A 24,384-nucleotide genomic window follows, 5' to 3' on the forward strand; every position below is an offset into this window, starting at 1 on the left:
CATTGACCATGAACTAGAGCAGCAGAGCTCACAGGTCCTGTTGGTTTGAGCTAATGGCCTCTTAGCAAGGGCCGAGCAGGCACCTGGCACAGAGCCTTCAGACACAACAACTCAGCCAGGATGGTAGTGTTTGTAGTTCACACGCTGTTCCCTCTAGCAGCAGCTCCTTGCTCTTCTTAGTGCTCTCTCTGACTGCATTTCACACCTCCCTGTCATTTATTTGTAGACATCCCCCTTCCTCCCCATCAAGCTACCATGGATGCACCCAGATGCAGCAAGATAAACCTTACTCACCTGCACAGCATGAGAAACTTCACCTGTAAGGTGAAACAGTACATGGTGAGTAGAGACAAGGCAAGCAAGCATCCTCCTCAAATCCTGGCTGTCCTAACTTGACCCCACCTGTAAGATACTGCCACTCAGTTCCTCACACTCCCCTGAAAGAGCTTGTTCTCAAAGTCAACACATCTTGACTCCTTTCCTGGCACGGTGCAGACCCCAGGAGCTTTCGCTCCAGTCTCTCACACTTCCCTCCAGTTGGGCTGGACAAAAGCCCAAGGACTGCAGTGCCAGGGCTGCCTTGCAGACCTGAGGTCCTGGTGCAGGCAGCCTGGCCAGCTGCAAAGATGCAGTTGCAGAAACCTGAAATACTCAACCTCCTCTCCAAAACTTGAAGATGTGGTGTTTCATGATGCAGTAACACTAGTAGGGGTGAAGAACACCTTGCACATTCATACAGACATAGAAAGCCCTTATCAGCTGTAAGTCAATCCATGGGGGCATAACAGGACCTGGGAATTTGCCCACTCTTGCTAGGAGCCCAGATGGAACAGCTTTAAGCAGTAGACCCCACACTACCCTCTGCTACTGAGGTGCCAGGGTGGGGGAATGCCTCCAGGATGCTCCCACGCAGGCTGTTCTGCAGTCGGTGTCTCCTTGCTGCCCAGTCCAGTGTCCAGTTGCTGCTCTCCCCTTGCTCTTCCAAGCTGAAGGGCAACTCTTCAGCCTCTGCCTTCCTCATCGACAGACGAATATCAGAACTGGAGTAGGTGTAGCCATGTCCTGCTGGGCAAATCTCCTTGAAGGCTTCTGCAAGGGAAAACAAAATGAAAGTTTTAGAGGGCAGAGGTTGGAGGAAAGAGGCTGGTGCAGGAATCACCTGGCTTACTGCACCCAGACATGGTGGTGGGACAAGTGAAAAAATGAGTGAAGATGGACAAGCATGTATGTGAATGCAGATATCAGTTTCATTGAATCACAGAATGGCTTAAGTTGGAAGGGACCTTAAAGAACATCTAGTTTCACCCCCCTGCAAGGGAAGGGACACCTCCCACTAGATCAGGTTGCTCAGAACCCCAGCTAACCTGCCCTTGAACACTTCCAGGGATGGGGCTTCCACAACTTCCCTGGGCAACCTGTTTCAGTGTTTCACCACACTCACACTAAATAATTTCTTCCTAATGTCTACCCTAGTTTTCCCCTTCTCCAGTTTTAATCCATTACCCTTTCTCCTCTCACTCCATGCCCTTGTAAAAAGTCTCTCCCCAGCTTTCCTGTAGGCCCTCCTTCAGGTACTGGAAGATCACCATGAGGTCTCCCCAGAGTCTTCTCTTCTCCAGGCTGAACAACCTCAACTCTCAGCCTTTCTTCACAGGATAGGTGCGCCAGCCCTCTGATCATCTTCGTGGCCCTCCTCTGGACTCGCTTCAAAAACTCCATGTCCTTCTTGTGTTGGGAGCTCCAAAATTTGACATGGTACTCCAGACAGGGTCTCATGAGAACTGAGTAAAGGGGGAGAATCACCTCCCTTGACCTGCTCATTTTTTTGAGATTTCTAAGGGTTAAATCCTTATAGAAACACATCTGGGCTGCAGCGGGTGGATGATTTGAGCAGAAGGAATCTGCAGGGTGGGTTTCTAACAGGCACCAGCTAGTACTCCCAGACACTGAAAACTAAACTTCTCCCCTGGGCTTGTACTGCTAGGAAGGGATCATGCCACAGAAAAGTCCAGGCTGAGAAAGGGAGCAGAAAAAAGTCTGGTACCTCGGCACTAAGCGCTTTGCACATCGGTCAAGATGCTCTGCACAAACCACTTGAAAATTTTTCCCGGTCCAGAGGATTTTGGTGCTTTAACCTCTACCTTATCCCACGCTGAGATATGCAAAACTTCCTCACTTGGCTTTCATCCCAGCAGAAGATGTATGAGAGATAAAAGGTCAAGCAAAGCCAGGCACAAACATGGATGTGCTCTGCCTGTGGTACAGAGTGGTTTCCCATCATGGATTTCTCTGGCTTCCCAGCACTATCCAGGTCTGCTCCCCGGGGTTCTGTACTCACCTCACAGGCCAGCATTTGCATCACTCAGCTCTGCATCCTGCAGTCACCTGCATGGCAGCAAGCTCAGGCACACCCAAGCCCCAGTCTAACCAGAGCAGGCAAAGCCAAAGCAGGCACGTCTCACCTGAGCCAGGCACAGGGCATGCCTCACAGTTCTTCCCCCAACCCTTGCCAACGCGACTGCAGCAGCAGATCTGCTGGGTGATGTGGTGGGAGAGGGGGAAGGAGCACACGCCTCCGGCTGCCGAGCGGTAACACAGCCCCTGCTCCATCGACACCGCTTTGTCCGCTGAAACACAATGGCCAGGTCAGTGCTGGGGGGCAAGCTCCACGCTCACCAGAGAGATAAATGAGGACACTCAGCCTCTCCCACTTTGGACTTTTTCTTTGCCTGAGCCTCCTAGTCTGTCCCAAGGATTGTCCCAACCCAGAATCCCTCCCAGCTTTCAGCCATCAGGTCATGCCCCCAGCAGTGCCAGCCCCGAGCAAATCCAGCTCTTGTGGGAGCTCTCTCAACCCAGGAGGCTGCATCCTCTGCTGCTGCACGGCAGGAATGTCCCCTCTGGGCCCTGCAGCGAACAGCAGCAAGGGCCATGAGATGCCTATAGAGAAGAATGATGGATGAAGGGGATATGAGGCATGGAGTCCCATCCTGCAAGTGCAGGGCAACATAGCAAGCAATCAGCTGCACTTGCAAGAGGCATGACATATGCTGCAGTCTCCACTCAGCTGTGGAGTCCTGCTCAGGCCCCTTTCCCAAACTGAGGGGTTCCCTGGAGCACTTACAGATGCAATGGCTACGGGATGGGTCCAGCATGGTGCCAGGCTTGCAGGTGCAGCGGAAGCTGCCACGGGTGTTCACACACTCGGCATCTTTGCACACGCCCTGCATCAAGCACTCGTTGATATCTGTGGGGAGGAGAGAGACAGTGGGGAAGCTGAGGGTGAACTGAACCCCCTACCCAGTGCCTCCCATTCAGGTTCTGCAGACAGAGTAGGTCTCAGCCAGGCTGCTGTCTGAGGCAGACCCTGCACCAAGCAATGTGGTGGGGAACTCAGCAGTGACAGTCCTACATCTGCTGCACAGAGCTCACTCACTGCAGCTGCAGGATGGCTCGTGAATGACTGCTCTGCTCCGTGTTCCTCCTGGAAAACATATGGCCCCTCTGATGAGCCACCCCAGCAGGGTCACCCTTATGGACATCATGGTCATTGTTTGCAAGTCTGGACTTGCAAGCCCTGTCCCCTCACCTGACCCCTGATCCTGCCCATATGGTCTTGTCATCCACAGAGGATCCTTGCTGAGATACTCAGTGCCAGCCTGAAGGGAAGGCAGTGACTGATCCCCACACATGGAGCCTGGTGCCAGGTGGAGGGACAGTGGGCCAGGCTTCAGGTTGCCACTGTAGCTTCGTCTAAGAACTGGTTGAGCAAGCAGGAAGATGCCAGGCTCAAGTTCTGCCTTGAGCTTTGCCTCTGCCCCTGACTCAGCACACAACATCAGATGCAGTGTCTGAGAATGGAGCTTATCCAGCGAAACACCATCGATCTCATTAATTTAACCTGAAGCACCTGCCCTTCCTACAGCATCACACAGGGATATATGAGCTAAGCCAGAAAAGACAGGGATTGGCAAAGGGTGTGTAAGAGGGAGCTGAGGGCAGCTTTCATGGCAGAGAGTGAGGAGGAAGCCCTCCTCATGGTTTGATGTAGCTTTCACTAAAGAGCTTGGCACCAGAAAAGTAAGTGTGCTGATGAAATGTGCTGTCAGGAGGCACAAGCAGTCCAGGAAGAGCTGGATGGGAGCATGGAAAACCATGAGTGGGATAAACCTCAGTACCAACTCAGGACAAATCACAGGAATATATGCTACAAGCTAAGAGGTGGGAACAGGCAGCGAGAGGGACTGCGGTGCATTTGCTGCTCACAGAACAGCTGCAAGCTACCAAGAGCAAGAAATGTCAATGTGATGCTAGGCAGCATCAAGCCAAACACTTTCCAAAGACGTGGAGCAGTCCTAATGCCAGTGTAAAAGGCCCTGGTGAGACCTCCAGTGCCCTGATAGCATCCAGTGTTGCTCTAGAAACTGTATCAAGGTGGAAGCAGTGCAGAGGCAGCCTGCTGGGACACCTGGAAGAATAGAGACACTGGGAGTACCTGACTGAGAGCAGCTAGGCTCAGGAATGACTTTTGCAGCAGTACCTTAATCCTTGGAGCTGAAGCCTCACTGCTTGGTGGAAGCTGGGGTATCATACAGCCAGCTATGACAGCTGGAGTTGACTTGCTCTTCTGAGAGATCCTCCTCAGCCTTGATCTCTTAAACTCCTCTGTTCACCCCACTGGCTGTCCCATACATGCTTGAGACACACAAGGGCTGTCAAGACCAGGCCATAGTGTTCAGTCAATGGGAAGTACTAATGCTACAGGGATGTGCAGCAGGACAGGGAGGAGTAGGGTTTGGCCGAGTAATGTGATGACTTCCTGCTCTGTACCAAGCACAGGACAGAGTTAATGTGCAGGGAACCCCACTCTGAGAAGAGGCTAGAGCTCTCCAGAAAAGCCTCAGGGCTCAGCCCTGTCTCTCCCCAGCAAGGTCAGGGTGCTGTGTCATTCCAACACACCAACTGGATGAAGTGTTTGGCCTCAGCATAAGCAAAGGGATTTAAGAGGTTAGAGTAATGAGAGCACAAAACAAACAAGCACCAAGGGTTGGGCTTTATGAGCTTAATATAAACCAGGGCCACATCCTGGCCTCAGTCCAGCCCCCTCTATTCCACTGGCAGCAGATGACCCACCCACAGTGGAAATCCCTGCAGGGAACAGAAGCAGGCAGGCATGCTTGGGGCCACGCACTCTTACCCCCTGCAGCATGCCAGGGCTGGCCCACAAGAAGAGGCCTCAGGGATCATAAACCCAGATTTTGTAAGCTGTCTCAGCTGCTTCCTCCTGCCCTGCACAAGCCTGCCAGTGCTCCTCAGAAACAGCCATGCTGGGTCAGGCAGCCCCTGGTGGAAAGGTGCAGGCTGGTTTACACTGCTGAGAGGTGAGCAGAAAGGACCTGAGTCAGCAACAGACTCCAAGAATGTAAGGACAGCAAGGTGCTTTCCTGTATCCTGTGTAGTGAGCCCTGTGCATGCATGCCTCCCTGCCTCTGTCTTCAGGCACCCCAGCCTGCAACCTTCAAGACAATCTTTGTCTCAAGTCTAGCAACCACATTATCCCTTCCAGTGCCATCCTTCTTGCTGGTCCCAGCAGCACTGGGAGGTTTCTTGATTGGGTCTGACAGGAGCTCTCAACTCTGAGACACCACAGCCTTGTTCCTGGTCAATGGGATGCGGAAAGGAAAGGAAAGGAAAGGAAAGGAAAGGAAAGGAAAGGAAAGGAAAGGAAAGGAAAGGAAAGGAAAGGAAAGGAAAGGAAAGGAAAGGAAAGGAAAGGAAAGGAAAGGAAAGGAAAGGAAAGGAAAGGAAAGGAAAGGAAAGGAAAGGAAAGGAAAGGAAAGGAAAGGAAAGGAAAGGAAAGGAAAGGAAAGGAAAGGAAAGGAAAGGAAAGGAAAGGAAAGGAAAGGAAAGGAAAGGAAAGGAAAGGAAAGGAAAGGAAAGGAAAGGAAAGGAAAGGAAAGGAAAGGAAAGGAAAGGAAAGGAAAGGAAAGGAAAGGAAAGGAAAGGAAAGGAAAGGAAAGGAAAGGAAAGGAAAGGAAAGGAAAGGAAAGGAAAGGAAAGGAAAGGAAAGGAAAGGAAAGGAAAGGAAAGGAAAGGAAAGGAAAGGAAAGGAAAGGAAAGGAAAGGAAAGGAAAGGAAAGGAAAGGAAAGGAAAGGAAAGGAAAGGAAAGGAAAGGAAAGGAAAGGAAAGGAAAGGAAAGGAAAGGAAAGGAAAGGAAAGGAAAGGAAAGGAAAGGAAAGGAAAGGAAAGGAAAGGAAAGGAAAGGAAAGGAAAGGAAAGGAAAGGAAAGGAAAGGAAAGGAAAGGAAAGGAAAGGAAAGGAAAGGAAAGGAAAGGAAAGGAAAGGAAAGGAAAGGAAAGGAAAGGAAAGGAAAGGAAAGGAAAGGAAAGGAAAGGAAAGGAAAGGAAAGGAAAGGAAAGGAAAGGAAAGGAAAGGAAAGGAAAGGAAAGGAAAGGAAAGGAAAGGAAAGGAAAGGAAAGGAAAGGAAAGGAAAGGAAAGGAAAGGAAAGGAAAGGAAAGGAAAGGAAAGGAAAGGAAAGGAAAGGAAAGGAAAGGAAAGGAAAGGAAAGGAAAGGAAAGGAAAGGAAAGGAAAGGAAAGGAAAGGAAAGGAAAGGAAAGGAAAGGAAAGGAAAGGAAAGGAAAGATCTTGCAGACACAAGCCCTTTTTCCCTCTGCTGGAAGGCGCCAGAGGCAACTTTTTCTGTCCATCCAGAACAGAGGAAAGCAGACTCTTGCCCAGGCCCTCCTCCAGTCACTCATCTGTGTTTTGATGACAGCCTGCAAAACCAGAGCTCAGCTTCTTCCCAGCTCAGCTCCACTACAGCCAATGACCTCAGGAACCATCAGCTGCTGTCCAGATCCTTGGCTTCCTTCCTACCTGGGCTGGCAACAGAAGACCTCATATAGTCTCTCCCAATCTATCAGCCAAATTGCACACTCTGGACCTTAAGAGAGGTGCTGGGCTTCCTGACACATGCCCCACTGCAACAGCAAAGATGAGAAGAGTACCTCAAGGCAGCAGACTGTCTGCAGAATAGCACTGCTTCAGCCCAGGTTACGAAGGAACACGCAGAGGCAAAAACCTCTGGTTCATGGTTTATGTGCAAAACCATCTTCTATCCAACTCCAGACTGCTGTCTCCCTCTGTGCTGAGTCTCTCCCTGCTCCAGACAGGACATAAACCCAAAGCAGGCACTGCAGGCTTCTGCTCACTGACATGAGTTCTTCAGCTGCTCTGCTCCTCTGATTCCAATGTCTCTGGGTAGCTCCTCATAACCACAGCACTGTCTGTGGCTGCATAAGGGATGAGATCTGAGCACCACAGAGAATAGAGCTGTTGCCTTGTTGAAAGTTCTCCCCCAGGACAATGTGGGGAGGTTGAATCATTAATTAAGTAAGCATGGTGGAAAGTCCCAGCTAAAAGAGATGAGTCATAGGATTGCCAGCCCTGGGTTTGCATGGCCAGGACACAGGCTCCCTGCTGCATCTTTCAAGATGACACCCCTCAGCTTATCATGAATCACGAGAAGGGAAGTATAAAATTCCACTTCAGTCACAGCATGGAAAAACACAAGCCCTGTGGGCCAAGAGGTGCCAAATAAACATGAATGGGTGAGAAAGCAGAGCAGCGGTACCTTCCTCATACAGACCTAAGGGGCCACAGGAGTGTGAAATGGACAGACCCCAGCATCATGGGGCAGGCAGGCAGCCTGGCAGCTTGGGCAAGAATAGGCTTGCAACAGAAGGACTCGCTTTTACGGCACTCTCCCATTTGAAAATAAACGACTGAGAAAGCCAACAACCTTCCCAAATGTTTTCAGGCAACATTTTGAAGAGGTGTTTTTAGACTCACACAGAGCAGAGCACAATGTAGGTCCTTACTGTGTCAGTAGGACTTAGCAGGTGAGTTTTCTTGTGCTGGCTCAACTGTGGGCTGAATATGCTTATCAGCTGAGCCGTGTAGTCCAGCGTTACCTGCTTTTTTCCATGCTTGATGAAAGAACAGGAATTTTTGTAAGTCATGTTCTTTGTAATCTGTATCAGGGAGTTAGATACCTGTATTTCACTTGTGCAGATAATTAAAGCTCTGACAGTGGATGTGGGAAGGAGAGAGAGAGAGATGAAAGCACCATCCTTACCTTGGCAGTGGCTCCGGTTCAGCCTCTTGTATCCTTGGGGACATTCCACCTGCCCATTCTCATTCACAGGGTGTGCTGGGAAGAAAGCAAACAGTGTGAGATGCCAGCAGTGGAGCCAGCCACCAGCAGCCTACCTTCTCTTTGCCCTTTTTGTAGAGGGGAAAGGGTCCCTAGGTCTGCCTTGGATTGGGCCACTGGGCAGACTCCCAGGGCAGAGGGAAAGCTGGGAGCAGCCACATTTCCCAAGCAGTGTCTTCTGCTGCTTGGCAGGTGCCAAAATAGTGACCCAGAGGTGCTGCCTGTGCTTCATATCTATCAGTGTGTCACTTCAGCTCCTCCCAGGCCAGCCTGGGTAGCCAGGTGGCACATTACAAAGGGGATCAGGGTGAAAGGAATAAGAGGTCCTTGACAAGACGCTGAAATAACAGCCCAGGGCCTGTTTATTATATTCCCCTCCACTTTTACCCCCTGTGATTTCCCGCCTCGATCACTTTCATCAAAGAAAATTTCAAATTGCTCCTTAAAATAGTTTTGTGGGTTTCAAAATGGCCTGTAACCAGCACAATTAAATATTTTCAAATTTTTTAAAGGCAAGTAAAATGTGGCCCATAAATTCCAAGGAAGTTGAATTTAGGCACCTTATTTTGGAGCATGGGAAAAGGAATCCAGGAGGTGATGGGTTGCGAAGTGAGTAAGCACAGGGTGGGGTAGGAAGAAGGGTGCTTTGTCTAAGGATGGGTCTTTCCCAGGGTGGGGTTTCTTTTTCATTTTCTGGACTGTACACTTGGAAACAAGAAGTGTGTGTAACAGCTAAGTGACTGTCCAGCTGTATTCCCACCACTTGAATTCCACCTGCCCAGCAGCTCACACCCTCTGTGGTAAGTCCACCATGGCAATAGCGGACTTATATTGAGGATCTGGCAGATTCTCAACACGTTGCAGCTTTTGAGAAGCAGGGACAAACCGAGGCTGTCCTTGTGGCAGGAGATGGTCGGAAAGAGCCTGCAAAGTTTAAGAACACAAACTATGCGGGGAGGGCAGAGAACAGGTGTGTCCATAACAATTTGTCCTGGACACTTCGATCCTATAATGCAGTTTAAAGCCATTCTAGGACACTTCTTTAAAGGAAAAAGTTAGAGAGCAGCCTCTGAAGATAAAGGCACCTGGAAATAAAAGACAGGAGAATAAGCTGTTGACCAGCCTGTGCCAGGAAGGAGAACAGAAAGCCTGTTTTCCCCAGGTATATTAAATGAAGCTACAGGTTTTCCCAGGTGCAGAGAGATCTTCAGTGGCTGGATGAATGACTAAGACAAAAAATCTGTTCACCCACTTCAACAGTTCAGTCATGAATTACAAGCAGGAGGGGCTTTCAAATATCTGGAGGTTTGGGGTGAGGGAGTTGCTGGTGATACTGGCAATCACTGGGTACATTTGCAACCTTTTGGGAAGAGAAAAACAACCTCTGGCTCACAGGCTCCAGGCCCAGCACCCCGGTGGGATTCCAGGTCCTCCCACACCACAGCCTGTGGGCTCGGGGCTGCCAACAGGCTTTAACTGTGCTTGGAAGCATCTGTCAGCCTCAGCATGATGTGATAACAGAAAATCAAATGAAAGCAGCATCGTTATATGTGAGCCCTCCGACAGGGAGCCAAGCATGCTGGAGATCAAACAGTAATGACATGTGTCAGAGCCCTGCTCCCTCTCTGAAAAGCCTTTATGGAGAAACAGATTCCGTAGCATCCCTCTGCCAGATGCTGCTGGGGAGAGGGCAAGGCAGAAAATACCAGTAATGGGGGGTGAGCATGCAGGTCTTGTGCCACCTCAGCACTCATACAGCTCCAGTCTGCAGAAACCTGGGATTTGTGACTGAAAAAAATCACTCATGAGCCTGTGGACAAATGTCTTAATTTTGCATAGAAACTTGCATTCCTTGGAAAGAATAACTGTAGTGTAATGTGAGCAGGCTTCCCCATACCAAGAGGAACCAAGACAGTTTCTGAAGTCCTGGATGGAGGCTGCTCTCCTTCTACCAGGACCTGGCCACAAGGGAAGACAGTGTGTGGCTGCAGGACGATGTCAGCTATAACTCTCAGCTTTGTACTTGGTTGCTCGAGCAGAGGACCATTTACTTCCATGAGCTCTGATGCTGCCAAACTACAGCAGAGATGGCCAAAACCACTTGAAAACCAGCCTGTGACACCTGAGTTTCCTGCAAAGGGGATCAGCATCCACCCTCTTCCATTCAGCTGGTAGGAGTGGGAGTACATCTTCTGGACCCCAGAAAAGGGCAACTTCTGGAAAAAAGCTGATCTGATGATCAGAGAGGGCAGAAAATCTGTCAGCACCCACAGCTAGAGGGGTCCCAGCCTCCTGTGTCTGTCTCTCTGTCTGTCTAGACTCTCTCCAGGAAGGGGTGCTCCTGGAGCCTAAAGCAGGGGACAGAGCAGCTGAGCTGCATCTGTCAGGCAGAGGGATTTCAGGCTTGCAAGAGTGTGATTTCAGAGCCTCAACTCTTAGGCACTTCAGTCACACAGATGCTGCACCAAAGCAATGTGCTCACCAGGCACCTGCACACTAGGACTCCTCCTCAGCTCTTCTCATCACTCCCTCCAGCTCTGCTTCATCCCACTGCCCATGCTACTTTCTGCAAGCTCTGAAGGCACTGGGTATCCCCAGTCAGAAATCAGGCAGAGGGGGGTTTGCAGCGTAGCAGGATGATCTTTAAGCAGCCAGGCACATTTCAGAAATTGACCATCACTTCCCAAGAGAAGAGGCTTTACCCAAGGTCCCTGCCTCCCCAAATGCTGCCTGAAAAAGGGATGCAGAAGCTCAGGCCAACGGTGAAGTAGAAAGAAACCACTCCTAGTGGTGGTAGCCACAAGAGCCTGAGTGAGGCAAGGTTTATAGGGTGACATAACGCATTGCCTTAGGCCAGCCAATATCACTCTGTTAAAAGCGGAAGAGGCAAGTCTGCGGTCAGATGAAAAGTGAGGAAATGCTTGGCTGCTGAGAGCTAGCCTGCTTCTTTCAACTCCTGCCATTTATCATCCAGGAGGCATTGTCTCTCTGAGAAACCCTGCCTTGCTGAACTCCTTTGCCACTTTCAGGACTCATAGATATTTCTGGAGACCCTGAACTGGCTCCAGAGAAGAACACCAGTCCCAGCAGAACCCCAGGCATCTTCCCATGCCTGCAGTGGGCAGAGAGCATGTAGATGGGAGGGTGGCTGTGGTGCCTCTGCTTGCTTTGGGATTTCCAGTGTGTGGGATATGAAAGGCACCAGAGTGCATGGTCTTGTGGCATCTGAAGTGGTGAGGGTGGCAGACTCAGTCAAAGCTCAGCTTGGTTTGGTGTGAAGCAGAGAAGGTCAGCCTCCACTGCAGAGAGGACCTCAGATGCTGGAGTTGCTGGCAGAAGAGCAGAGCATCTTCGACTCCACAGCAGCCTCCAGAGACAAAACATATTGAAGACATCAGACCAAGAAGTAGGCAGGGCTGTGGCTGTGGGGATAAGCTGAGTTCCCAGGCAAAACGGACAAGAGGGAAGAATATCCTTAAGTCCAGATCTGTCATGACCACATTTCTCTCCTCTGGGTGGTCTGTGGTAGGCAGGCTCCTGCAAGACTTTCTCCAGTGCCCCAACAAAGGCTTTTGGTAGCAGGGGTAAGGAGTACAGGCATCAGTGTGATACAAAACTAACCCTTCTGCTCTACTCATTGTCAATAAAGACCTTAAAGGTGAAAAAGAGGCTTGAAGGAAAAAATACTCTGGTAATCACTGTTGGGTTTGGGGATCATTTCAACAGAGAGAACCTTATTCTGCTCCCACAGTGGCTTCCAGCTGGGACAAGACACCTCTGTACCTAAGAACCCCCACTTTTGCAACAGCTGTATGCTAAGACCATGATGGTGCACATGAATGATGGGCAAAACAAGCATTCTGCAGAACAAGGCCATCCTGAAAATGCTGCACTTCCTCAGGTACTGCTCTCTGGGGTACTGCCACAATCTTGCAGAGGTTTCATCTTCCTTTCCCACCTCCAGCCCCTCTTCATGATCTTGGGCAAACTCCCTGTGACACACGGTGTAGCAGTGGCAGAACCAAACCCCTCCACAGCCTCCTTCCCATATTTCCAGGGCTTTTTTAACCCGTATCCTCCCTGATCTTACAACAAGAACAGAGCAAGGGTCTGATTTTAAGGCGCTCCCTGTGGCTGTTTCAATGCCTGCAGGCACACTGCAGAGGAGCATGCAGCTTGTGGAGCTGCTCAGCATTTCTGATGAGGAGGGCTCGATGGGTGAGCTGCCACCCCTCTCACAGTGGGAGGTCTGTTTGGGGAGTTCTGCCGATGCCAAACCAGACATTAAAAGATCCAACTTTCCAGTGAAATTCAGACTTTTCACTAGGACAAAAAAACTTGAAAAAACATGGGGAGTGGGAATAAAAACAAAACAATAGCTTTCAAAGACTTGTTTCTTAATGCAGTTAAAACCTACAGGCAGGCGGAGAGAAAGTAGCCCAGGAAGATCTGCAGTGAGCAAGCACAACTGGTGGGTGCACAGGCCAGGCCATGCTCAGGCTGACTGCAGCCTGAAATAAGGGACAACAGGCAGGGAAAAACCGGGACCTGGAAGACACAGGTTTACTGCTACAGCCAGAAAGTCCTCCAAACCCCCACAGAAAGGAGAGGGTGTCCATCACCAGTATGGGGTTCTCCTGGAGTGCTGTTGGTCGCAGTGCTGTGTGATCTCAGGGACGGGGAGTAGGTGGAAGAACAGGGCTGTGACCCTCTCTGGGCAGATCGCATCACCTTGTCTTCAGAAAAAACTCTCTGCTACCAGTTTGCTTTATCCACTCATGCCTGAGAAAGGGCAAGGCTTTAGGGAAACCACTGTCAAAATCCACATTCTTGTTGGGGTCTGTGTCAACCTGTGGCTTGGGTCTTGTTGATTTCAGTTTCCACAGACCATCTGACCTTGTTCCAGCATGTTCTTCTCCCCAGACCACTGTATACCCCAAAACAGTATGTGGCCTGGTGGGTAAGCAGGAGTAGCTCTGCCCAGCAGTGTGACTGCTACTAGCCCCACATCCTCAGACTACCATAGGACAGGACAATGGTTCAGTGCAGTTTTCTCACCAGCACTGCTCAAACACCCTGCCGGTCCTTGGACTTCCTCACAGGCACGTCCAAGTGTCTCTACATCAGCTGCTTCCTCTGACTATGGCTCCTTTTTCCTCTTATTAGTCTTTTCTGAGTTTTACCTTCTAACTCCCACATCCTCCTACCTCTCTATTCTAGCCTTTTCATGTGTGCTCCAGCACCCCCTCCAAGTACTAAAGATCTAGGAGGGTAATTAGATGTCTCCATCTGATTCATTCTATCTTGCAGTGCAACACATTTAATCCAGCCATCTCCAGGCAGAGCTAAAGGACTGCACCTGCATGACAACATGCAGGTGTCCTGCCACATTCCAGGGCCCTGCCTCAGGCTCTTCTCTTTCTTTCATGGGCTGCGTGACAGCCTTTGCCCCAACAGCTCACAGAGCAAAGTCTCAGCTCTCCCCTTTCTCACCGGGCTGTCCCTGACATATCCTGGGGATCCCATCTTCAGCTCTCACTTACATGAGCAACAACAAATTCCCAGCAGCTTCTAGTATAGTCTCCTTGAATACTCATCTCTGTACCCACTTCTCTGAAGGGACCTGACAACAGACACCCTCCCAGCAGCAAACCAGACAGCCAAAAGCCTGAGCAGAGCCTAAATAAGCCTCTGAGACTAATATAACACTCACTACAGAGAGTCCTGGCCAGGTCAACCCCACCTCTACCTTAATTCTGAACTCAGCTTTTAACATAGTCTCCTTAGGATGCAAAGCATGCAAGTACCTTGTCTTTTCTAATGCTGGGCAAAACAAAAAATAGTGGGGATTGGTCATGGCAGGTTCCCTCAGACAGATGCCTGCCTCTGATTCTTCTTCTCTGATGTTGTTCCGCACACAAACATGTACCAAACTTGAAAGCTGCAGTCGACAGAGACATCCGGACGTATCCAGACTCTACTAACAATCAGTGTCTCGGGCAGACAGTCAATCCAAACAAGTTCTCCATTTGTCTAGCTCTTGCCTGGCTGCACTTCTGTACATTTGTAAGTGTTTACACTGAACTAGCTTCTGCCATTTCTGTCTCTGGTTGTTGGAATGAAATTCCCAGTGCAGTCAAGTATGGTCTAGTGCACGCCTCCCTGGGACACACGAACACAAGGAGAAGTTATCTCGGAAGACCATAGTGCCAAGAAGAAAGCTGGAAACATCCACTAGATGTGTTATCTCTGTGCACAAGACACTGGGTCACTGAACTGCAGCCCAGTGACTCTGAGTGAGCACAACAGAGGCCAGAAAGACCAGGAGACAGAAGGAATGTGAGCCTGGGATGTGGTCTACAGGCAGGAATGCCTTCACACTGGGCAGTACTGATGGAGGAGGCACGGGGCAATGAGGAGGCACAGGGCAATGAGAAGCCACAGTGCTTGGTGGCTCCATTAAGGCAGTAAGATCATGGAGAAAGATCTGCTTCCCTGGCTCCACTCTGGGGTGAGATCTCTTATCTGCAAAGACAGCATGCCAGAGAAAAGCATACCAGCTGCCTGGGATTCTCACTTCACAACAGCCAGGCTCTCTTAGGCTGCCTCCACTGAGTGTCTGCCTTACAGCTTCTTTCACTTGCACTGTGTGGTCTCCTGCATGTAGGGCTGGTTATGGGACAGTCAGTCAGAGGTAGCCAAAGATGGAAGATACTTGCACACAATTAAAGAGGATGAAAATGGCCCCTTCAGATAGCCTGAATTTCTGCCAAAAATAACAAGAGCCATTTAGTCTCCCAAAGTCAGAGGGAATGAGAATGGGATTTTCTTGTGGCACAGGGAGAAAGTAGGCCCATGGGGTAACATTTTTCATATCCCCATGGAATTAATCTGAAAAAAAACAGACAAGCATCTGTACACTCAATGAAGACCAGCAGCAACAACCTCTCTTGAGTTTCAGCTGCTGCTGGGACACAGGGCATGTGCTGAGAAAGGAGGTGCAGAAGTTTTGCACCCTCACCAAAGTGTTAAGCATCCCCTCTGTTTCCTAATAGAGGGGGGTGGATCACAGAGAGACAGAGCAAGTAACAGGGAGACTGCTGTGAGATGGGGAGGAGAAAGCCATGACTGGGATGGCAACATTGGGCAAGAACAGGAGGGGGCTGAGGCCCTTCTAAGGCATTTCCTTGTTTGTGCTGAACTTGGAGACCCTGTGGTCACATACCACGTGTGTCCAAGGCTCCCTTGGTGTTGGCACAAGTTCTAGGGCAGGCAAGCAGCAGCATGGCCCAGGCCCACAGCAGAGCCAGGCAGAGCAGGAAGATGGAAATCAGAGTTCCCTAAATCTGCACTGGGTTCCAAGATGCTGACAACCTTGTCTGTGATTGCAAGGAATTTGGCTCCAACTAGCCCTAACCCTGGCTGAGGAGGAACCAAATCAAGGGAGGACAACCAGAAGCAAACAGATCTTGGGAGCATGCATGTGAGCAAGGGGGACAGCCTCTGGGCAGAGCTAGAAGGCACCACTTGCTTGCACAAAACCTACTGCCTTGATCACCTCTGCTCTCCTTAGTGTTTCAAACTGTCCTGCACCATGGGGTCTGTTTTTGTTAGTCCTTCTACCCAGGAAAGGCATTAGAATGAGCAATCAGGCAGTGATGAAAGGGGGCAGGCAGGCAGACAGCAGAGAAGTGAGCAGCTCCCTGCCTGTGCTGCATGGGACACATGCACCTTGCACCATGGACCTAGTCAGTACCAGCTGCCTGCAGGGCTGCCTCCCTCCAGCCTAGAGTCCTTCCACACAACCTCTCCATTGCAGGGCAGGAGAGGGGCTGCAGCGCAAGGGGCTGTGCCTGTCATGGAGCACCCCAAGTGAAGCAGCTGAGGAATCCCCATCTCCTGCTGGATCAGCTCATCCAGCTCCCAAGCACAGCAGAAACAGGGCTGGACGCCTGTGCCCCTGGAACGGACCTCGGGTGCGCTCCTGCCAATTGTTTGATGTAGTGTTATTTCCAGAGTCCCTGCCAAACCCGTGTTGGGCCTTGAGCAAGCCCGTAACTCTATAGGGCTGAGTCTGCAACCTCCTCCACTGATCTAGGAATGCACCTCCTAAAGCCACGGCCATTCTTTTCCTGTTTCTCCTTTTGAGCAGGGCTGGCGTGGTGGGAACCACCATCTGCACCAGGGTTTCATAGGTGCAGTTTGGGGAGGAAGCGCTGAGCCTGAGGCCAACACCTGAACCAGAGCACCCTTCGGGGCAGCAGCATGGCCCCTTGTGCCACCCTGGATGTGCTGCCTGTACCCAGGGGCAAAGGAGAGTCACACCACAAGGCACCCATGGCTCTGCTCCATGCCTCTTCAGCTGAGATAGGCAGCCCAACCATTTTTACTTGCTGAGGGTGTGGGTTGTATGTCGTGCTGTCCCGGGGGTGGCAGCACTCACCTGGCCGGGGGGGGCAGGCCAGGCACCGGTCCACTCCCCAGAAGAGTCCCACGCTGCCACAGCAGTCCTCCAGCTTGGTCAGCCCTGGCAGGGGGTTGGTGCACTGTGGAGAGAGGACCAGAGGATCAGGCTTCTGCAGGACAGAGAAGAGACACATATCTGTCTGCTATGGCCAGCTGGCAGGATGGCAGCAGAGCCAGCACAGGAGATGATGGTTTGGGGTCAGAGGCTGGCACAGCTCCCCACTGGGACCCAGTGGGACCAAGGATACATTATAAGACAGTAAACAGTTGTGCAGACAGAAAAATACGGAACTCCCTCAACTGCACCCCTTGGAGAGGAAGGGGACATCAAACAGAGCAGGAGGTGAACCAGAGATGATATCACCAGGCAAAGCTCTCGGATCAGCACAGTGCCTGGCTGATTAGCCAGCAAAATGGGTGCACTACTCCAGCCTGGCAGGGAACTTGCGGTCAGGCACTTTCCTCTGCTTTAATGAGTCTCTCTTTCCCGCCCCACTCACCTCCCCAGCAAGGCCCTCTGGATTACAGGCTTCCCCATTAGAGCGGAGCCGCCGTGGCCCACAGGCCAGAGCTGGCACCCGTCCAGGTGCGCGTGGCCGCCTGCCCAGCGCTCACATACCGATGGGCTGGGCTGCAGCTCTGCTTGGAGAGGACAGTGCTCCCCGCCAGGCTACTCACCCTCTCCCGGGCACGGCATCACCCCGGCTAGGCAAGGTGCGAGCTCAGGAAGGGTACCCCCTGCCAGCCCTCCCTTCCCCCCCAAGCACCTCCTGCAGCCTCTCTGGGCATCCACAAGCATCTCCATGCAACACCATTTGCTCCCAGCTGCAGAGAGTGGCCGTTTCCTCATGGAGGAGCAAAGCTTTTCCAGCCCCAAGGTCTGATCTCATTTATTTTTGCACTATGGAATGGCTGAGAATGTATCCCGCTAGGAACAGCTTGGATGGGAGCATCTGAAGGATGGGATGGGAACCAGGAGCAGACCCTCAGAAAGGGCTGGAGAACAGTGGGGAGGGGCCCAAACCCCAGGCTGCCCAGTCAGGGGGTCTTGCTGAGTGCGAGCAGCCTGGGACAGCTCACAGGTGTTCCTGTGGGTGCCAAAAATCTCCAATGCTTTTCCAGTGATGCAAGAGGAACATATGGGGAAAGACAAAATAAGAAATTATGATGACTGCAGGACAGGGGTGAGAAAGCCCCTCACGTGCGTTTGCTTCCCAAGCCCTGACCGCGCTGCCCGGGAAGGCATCGTTCCATGGAAATCAGACTTTCATTTATCGTCTGAGAGGGAAAGGAATTTTCCTATGTTTTATACGTTTCCTACAATAATCACAGAGCGTGGCTGTAAATGTTGCTATAAATAGGGCACCCTTTTAAAACGAGACTGTGTGTAAAATCCATCAAGTCTGGGCTGTGCTGCTCCAGGGCATAGCCTGGTCAGCACAAGGCAGCGAGCTCTCCATGTTGGGACAAAATAGGGATTTTCTTCCCAAGTACTGACATTTTGCTGCCTGTGCTCATGGCACCTGGGTGAAGCTCTCACTGATGCTGAAGAGCTTAATGCAATGCAAGACCATCCTCCCTGCCCCATAAGCCAACACACTCATACCCCAGAACAAGAAATGTATCTTCACACACATGCTCCAACACTGGACAGTAACCCCTTACCTGCCCATGGAGAGCCTCCTGAAAGCACCTCCCCAGCAGGCCTGGGGCTCTCTGCTGCTGCTGGCCACCCTCTGTGGCAATGCTGTTGCCATTCCCATGGGCGTAGGTGTACCAGGGCACAGCTGCCAGCTGAGGCACCAGGACTGCCTCCACGCTGTTCTCCTCAGACACCTCTGTGTCACCCCGCACCCTGGCCACCTGGTGAATTTGCACAGTGGCTTCTGGAGGGTGGTTGATGTGGACGTTCACCAGGGAAGGGTTTAGGGAAGCTGGAAAACGAGTTTATACCACAGTTGTAACAATCAGGCAACAGTTTAGCACTTGAAGAGCATCTTGTCAACAAAGTCACAAGGGAGAAGAGGTAAACTGACCCCACCAGGAAATCCAGAGGAAGACTGCATCTAAGAGAAAAAACGTTTCCAGCCCAAAACCAGAGCAAACCTACAAAAAACTTTCCCTCGAAACCTGAGCCCTTCAGATACAAACAAAAGCCCTTTTCTAACAACCTAGCCTGACAAGGCAAGCATAAGAATGTAGTGGCCTCCTTGGGCTGTAAATGAAGACCTGAGGAGCACCCAAGTACACAGAATTAGGAGGGAAATGTGGGGCCTGGAGCCCTCAACCATGCTCACCCAGCTGGTTGGACAAGGGCAGGGTGTAAGTGGAGTGCTTCATGGAGCTGCCAGCCAGGGTCTTCGGGGCTCTCCCTCCTTGCTTCTTTTCCAGAGAGGGAGCTGGCAGGTGACAAAACTTCCCCGTGGAGTTGGAGGGGCACCAGCACTCATCCCGGCCCACACAGCGCCCTCCATTCAGACAGGGGATCTGGCAGAAGTCTGCAAGGCAAAGAGAGGTCTGCTTAGCAGAGGGACTGAGCAACTGCCTCTAGCCAACTGGGAGCTGGGGGAGGCCAGGCACCTGGCTCTGGGCCAGCACTATCCTTGTGGTACCCAAGGAGGAGACCCAGCAGCAGGCTGGGGTCAGGACTTGCAGCCTGGAGGCAGCCTGGTGTCCCTCCTGCACACCACAATCCAGCAGGCAGCAGAGGCAGAAGCTGGGGTCCTCCCTGGGTTGGAGTCTCTTTTGGGGCTGGAGTCATGGGTTGAAGATGGTAAGCCCTCCCTTGGACTTTGGGACCATGGCCAGCCTGGAGCACCCATGCCCTGTGAGGAAACTGCCCAGAGCCAAGGTGGTGCTGCTGGCACAACAGGATCCCCTGGAGTGGGGCAGGAGATGAGACACCCACATGCAGCGAAGTCAGCTATAATGCAATCCCTTCTCTTCTGCATTGCTCCCTCCCCACTTGGCAGGGTTTTCACTCCCAGCCCAGAGGGAGCTCAGTGGGGATGGGAGAGGCAGAAGGAGAGAATGGGCAGAAAGCCATGTCCTCAGAGTCTGTCTCCTGGCCAGCCCTGGTCCTGCCAGCAGCTCAAGTGGGAGAAGCTTGGAGTGGGACAAAAGAATCGGGAGCAATTCATCTGCACAGGTTTGGAAAAAGCATCCACAGATGAAACCAGAATGTCATTTCTGGCCTCATCAGATGCTTGGAGCAATTCAGGGCGTCTCTCAGTGTGAGTGACACTCATGCAAGGCATCAGACTTCCTGACATATCATCCTGACTCATTCCAGCATGAGATGAGAGACTGCTGATGCACATCAATGGATAGCTTGTTTGGTTCATCCCAGGGGATGAGCTCCCACCCTGCTCCAAGTTCATTTGCTCAGCCCCAGCAACCAGTTTAGGGGCAAAGAGACACACCTTTGGATTGGGATCTAGGCAAAAATTCCTGTGAACCCTGTATCAGTTGACGTCCAAAACAGCCAGACTTTGCACTCTCTCAGTGTTAGAAGACCTTGAGAGAGACTACAGAGGCTTTCAGAGCATGAGTCCCACCAAGGTCCTGCAGGCTGCTCCCAACAACTGGCTCCAAGAGGATGTGCCCAACCCACTGACCTGACAAGCAATCCCAGCAGCTCTGAGCAGAGGTTTCAGCAGCCCTGTTAATAGGAACAGCTTGCAACCTGCAGCCAGCAATCCTGGCTGCCACGTGAGTGAAAGGAGAGAACAGGAGGAAATTAGGTGATGAAAGTCAGCCTCAAGACTGGATGCCAACGAAAGCAGTGAGCTGGCTCTGAGAAGGAGGGGGTTGTGAGGCTTGGCTGCAGGCCTTACTCAAACACACGCATCTCCCCTACCTGGGGGTGGGATGGAAACAGAAGTTGCTTGCCCAGGAAAGAGAGCAATGAGGCAAGTCTGTCTTCCACCCCTAGAGAAAGAGATGGAGTAAGCCCCAAAGACCCCAGGAGGCATCTTCCAAGGCACAGGGAGCAGCCATCACCTCCCGTCCCTATAGCAGCCCAAGCCCTCAGCCTGTAGAGGCAGGAAAGGCAGAAGGAGAGTGGGGAAGAGTGGGGAACAGGGAAGAAGATGGGCTGGGGCCCTCAGGGTGCTCACAGATGCGGAAGCCGGACTTGGGATCATGGTCATGTCCCCCTTGGCTATAGAGAGTGGTGGTGTCTCCTTTCTCGCAGCTGTTGTAGCAACGCCCACTCCGGCATGTCTGTTTGCAGATGGTGGGTGTGAAGACAATTTTTATCTTCCTAATCTTCTCTGTCAGGTTGGCCCCTATGAAAGAACAAGACAGTGATGAGTGGAAACAGCATCGCCAGGCCAGGATGCTGGTAATCTGCAGCTCAAGCTCCAAAGCATTCCCAGAGCAAGGAGGGGTCTGTGGCTCTCCCTGGAGCAGTGTCTCTCCTTTCCCCACACTCACTCCAGCCCGTCCTCTGCTCCAGCATCAGTAAGGGTTTGTCAACACATGAAAAACTGCCAGCAGCATGCTCTGCCTGCCCAGCTGTAGTGGTATAATTCTCTGTGAAGGGACACACATGCACTTACTCCAGTACAAATGTGGTTCTGTACTTTAAGCAATATTCCTTCTGAAGCCATGTCAGTAGCCAGGAGACTGGCGGCCCTTAAAATACTGGAAGGCTTCCCACACGAGCAGTCACACTGGTATCCACCAAAGAAAGCATCAGGGCTGGTAAGTGTTGCCTGACCTCCTGCTGTTAACTGCAGTTCCCCTACTGGTCCTTCACTATCTTCACATTAGATACGGGGGGAAACGGCACTCAGAGCTCTCAGGGGCTTGAGAATAATCGGTAACATGCAGAACTACTGTGTAACCATGAACTGGCTGGCTCAACACCATAGTACTTCATGCCTGCCCATCGAGACAGCTGTTTCTGCGAGTGCTCCTCTCGGTGTGTTTACCCTCGGACTCTCCCACTTCAGTCCCCACTTTGAGATGGCAGCTTCAGTTGGGCTCCTGGCCCTACTCATAAGCACTGAGATGCCACATGGTGCCTCCCTGGGGAAATACGTCTTCAGGGGGAGCCAATCTGCAGCAAACAACTTGCATCTGTCCTAGCTGGGGAGCTGCTGAGACTCTGCCTCAGCAATCACACGTCCCTGCAGCCTGGCCTAGATCCCTCCTCATGTCAGAAAGCACCAAGGGGGCAGCCAAAGGGAAGAACTAGACACTGGTTGCACAATGCGGCCTCACGGCTGCTCAGACTGAGAAGGAAGTTGGGAGACACCATTCCTACAGACTGAAGCAATCCTCCTCCAGGGCAGCAGTGCTGGGGTGATGTCCAACATTTCTGGGAGGCATCTGTCACATCCTCCTGGCTCCGTTCCCCTGCTCTCAGCATTTTGCTACCCTGATCTGTCCTCCTATGGTAGGGCCTCTTTCTTCACCAAGCCTAGCAATGCCCTTGCTGACCTTCCCTTTCCACCCTGCCCAGTGTTACAGTCCTCAGAGTCCAGGGTCTCTTCAGAATCCCCAGTCACACCATTGCCCTTCCCTAGGACACCCCAAAAAGAAGCCCCCAAAGAGTGGCAGCCTTGGAGGCCTTACCCCTTGTAGACAAGGTGTGCTCCTGGGAAACCATATGTGGCCCAGAGCTGCTCTGCTCATGTCCATTCCCGTTGGGGAGTGCATTAGAGGTGAGCTGGGCATTGGTGGCTGGGTAGCGTCGGACAGTCCGTGAAGGTCCTGTGTGCTGGGGGGAGACAGGAGAGCCAATTCTGCTCCGAGTCCTGTGGAAGAGAAAAAACGAACCAATGTGCTCCTCATGAGTAACTGTGCTGACCCACAGTGCCTGTCCCCCAGGTCGCCCTGCAGCAACTTTCACTGCCGAGCTGCCCGAGCCATCCCCTGGACACGAAGCTCTGCCTACCTGAGCAAGGTCCCACTCCTCATCTGCTTTTAGTCATAAAGATGGTGCCATTTCACTCTGGGGACTACGTCCCATGCCCTGAGTCTGCCAGGGCATAGAGCTCACCAAGATACCCTCCCTGTCCCTTCACGTTAGGCTGCTCAACCACTAAGGGACGCCCCGGCTGCCTTGCAGCACCTCTGTCTGCTCACCATGCTCAAGGGTTGCTCCTTGCCCCACCACATTTTTCCCCATTTCCGTTCTTACGGTGGGAGCTTTCTCAGGACCTGCCTTCCCAGCTCCAAAAGAGCACTGAAAAAACAGCAACAGAGGCAGAAGAGAAGCAAAAACCGGGCTCACAAGAGTCGCAAATAAAATAACCAAGAACTCACTCCTGTAAGAGCAGTTACAACTTTCTGCAGTAATCGCATTTATGGATTTTGGTATTTTCTGGGAACTAAGCATGAAGAAGCCATCCAGCTCACAAGGTCACACTACTTACACTGTGTGATAAAGCCATGTTGCTCACTAGGCAGAGCTCTGTGCATTAAATTGACAGAACAGCACGTCTTGCTCTACTGCACTTGCTCCCATTTCTTTCTAGTATCTGGCAGCACTAAGCCTCCAACAGGGTGCTCTGTGCTTACCAGCAAACATCTCCCTCATTCTTGCCTGCACCACCTGCAAGGAAAAAGGCTTTAGTACACCAGGGGTCAAAACAGGTTGGCTGCACTTATGCCTCTTGAGTTTCTTTTGACAGCCCATGACTTGGATTCCTCTTCAACTGAACTAGAGCACCAACAGATCTTCTGCATATACACTGTCCAACACCTCCCTCTCTGGGAGGCTGGGGCAAACTAACTCTGTCCCACCAAAGTGCCTGGAGAGATCCACGCCACTTTATGGTTGTCACCATTTTCCCTGTCACAGTCAGTACAAGGGATGTGTTTGTAAACCCAACAGGACTGGATGATCCAGTGAGAGTTGGCTGATAGCAGCTCTGGCTCATTGACATTCACAGAATCACAGAATCATAGGGGTTGGAAGGGACCTCTGGAGATCATCAATTCCAAACCTCCTGCTGCAGCTGGAACACCTAGGAGAGATCACACAGGAACTCATCCAGACAGGTCTTGAAAGTCGCCAGAGAAGGAGACTCCACAACCTCTCTGGGCAGCCTGTTCCAGTGCTCTGTCACCCTCACAGTAAGGAAGCTTTTCCTCATGTTGAGGTGGAACTTCCTGTGTTGTAACTTGGTGCCCTTTCCCCTCATCCTATTACAGGGAACCATTGAAAAGAGACTGGCCCATTCTTGACATGCACCCTTCAGATATTTATAGACATTAATAAGGTCCCATTTCGGTCTTTTCTCAGGACTAAACAGCCCTAGGTCTCTCAGCCTTTCCTCATAAGACAGATGTTCCAGTCCTTTAATCATCCTTGTAGCCCTCTGTTGGACTCTTTCCAGCATACCCCTGTCCCTCTTGAACTGGGGAGCCCAGAAGACATTCCTGGCTTAGATAGCTTGGAGTAATGGTAAGATTAAGGGAGATGAAAAGGGAAATAATGCTGCCCTGGTATTCAAAATGTTCAAGCGCGATATGGAGGGTAACTGTCAGCCAGCAAACCCAAAATCAGCCCTGAACAATAGAATGGAAAAGATGATACAGAAGTGAGGTCAAGTCAGTGATGTCTACGAAGAACCAGTCTTGTCCCAGGAGGCCACTTTCATCATTTGCTAGACTTGTACACACGCACACCAACAGACAGAGCCCGTGCTATTCTGATAAAAAAATAAACAGGGCAGTACAATGTC

The 24,384-nt window shown here is 51.5% G+C and overlaps 1 protein-coding gene across 3 annotated transcripts in view; it reads right to left on the reverse strand.

Moving 5' to 3' along the window:
* LTBP2 (latent transforming growth factor beta binding protein 2) overlaps positions 1-24,384 on the reverse strand; it is a 72,705-nt gene that overhangs the window by 17,964 nt on the left and 30,357 nt on the right. For all 3 annotated transcript variants that reach the window (XM_051621336.1, XM_051621337.1, XM_051621335.1), the window contains exons 4-13: positions 22,268-22,449; positions 20,803-20,973; positions 18,982-19,182; positions 18,350-18,618; positions 16,662-16,764; positions 8,141-8,215; positions 3,125-3,247; positions 2,463-2,627; positions 859-1,089; positions 295-317 (exon numbers count right to left, since the gene is read on the reverse strand). In XM_051621336.1, the coding sequence (XP_051477296.1) occupies positions 295-317; positions 859-1,089; positions 2,463-2,627; positions 3,125-3,247; positions 8,141-8,215; positions 16,662-16,764; positions 18,350-18,618; positions 18,982-19,182; positions 20,803-20,973; positions 22,268-22,449 (1,543 nt within the window). The remainder of the gene's footprint in view (positions 1-294; positions 318-858; positions 1,090-2,462; positions 2,628-3,124; positions 3,248-8,140; positions 8,216-16,661; positions 16,765-18,349; positions 18,619-18,981; positions 19,183-20,802; positions 20,974-22,267; positions 22,450-24,384) is intronic.

This window comes from Apus apus, chromosome 5, assembly GCF_020740795.1.
Source record: "Apus apus isolate bApuApu2 chromosome 5, bApuApu2.pri.cur, whole genome shotgun sequence".
Lineage (NCBI taxonomy): Eukaryota > Metazoa > Chordata > Aves > Apodiformes > Apodidae > Apus > Apus apus.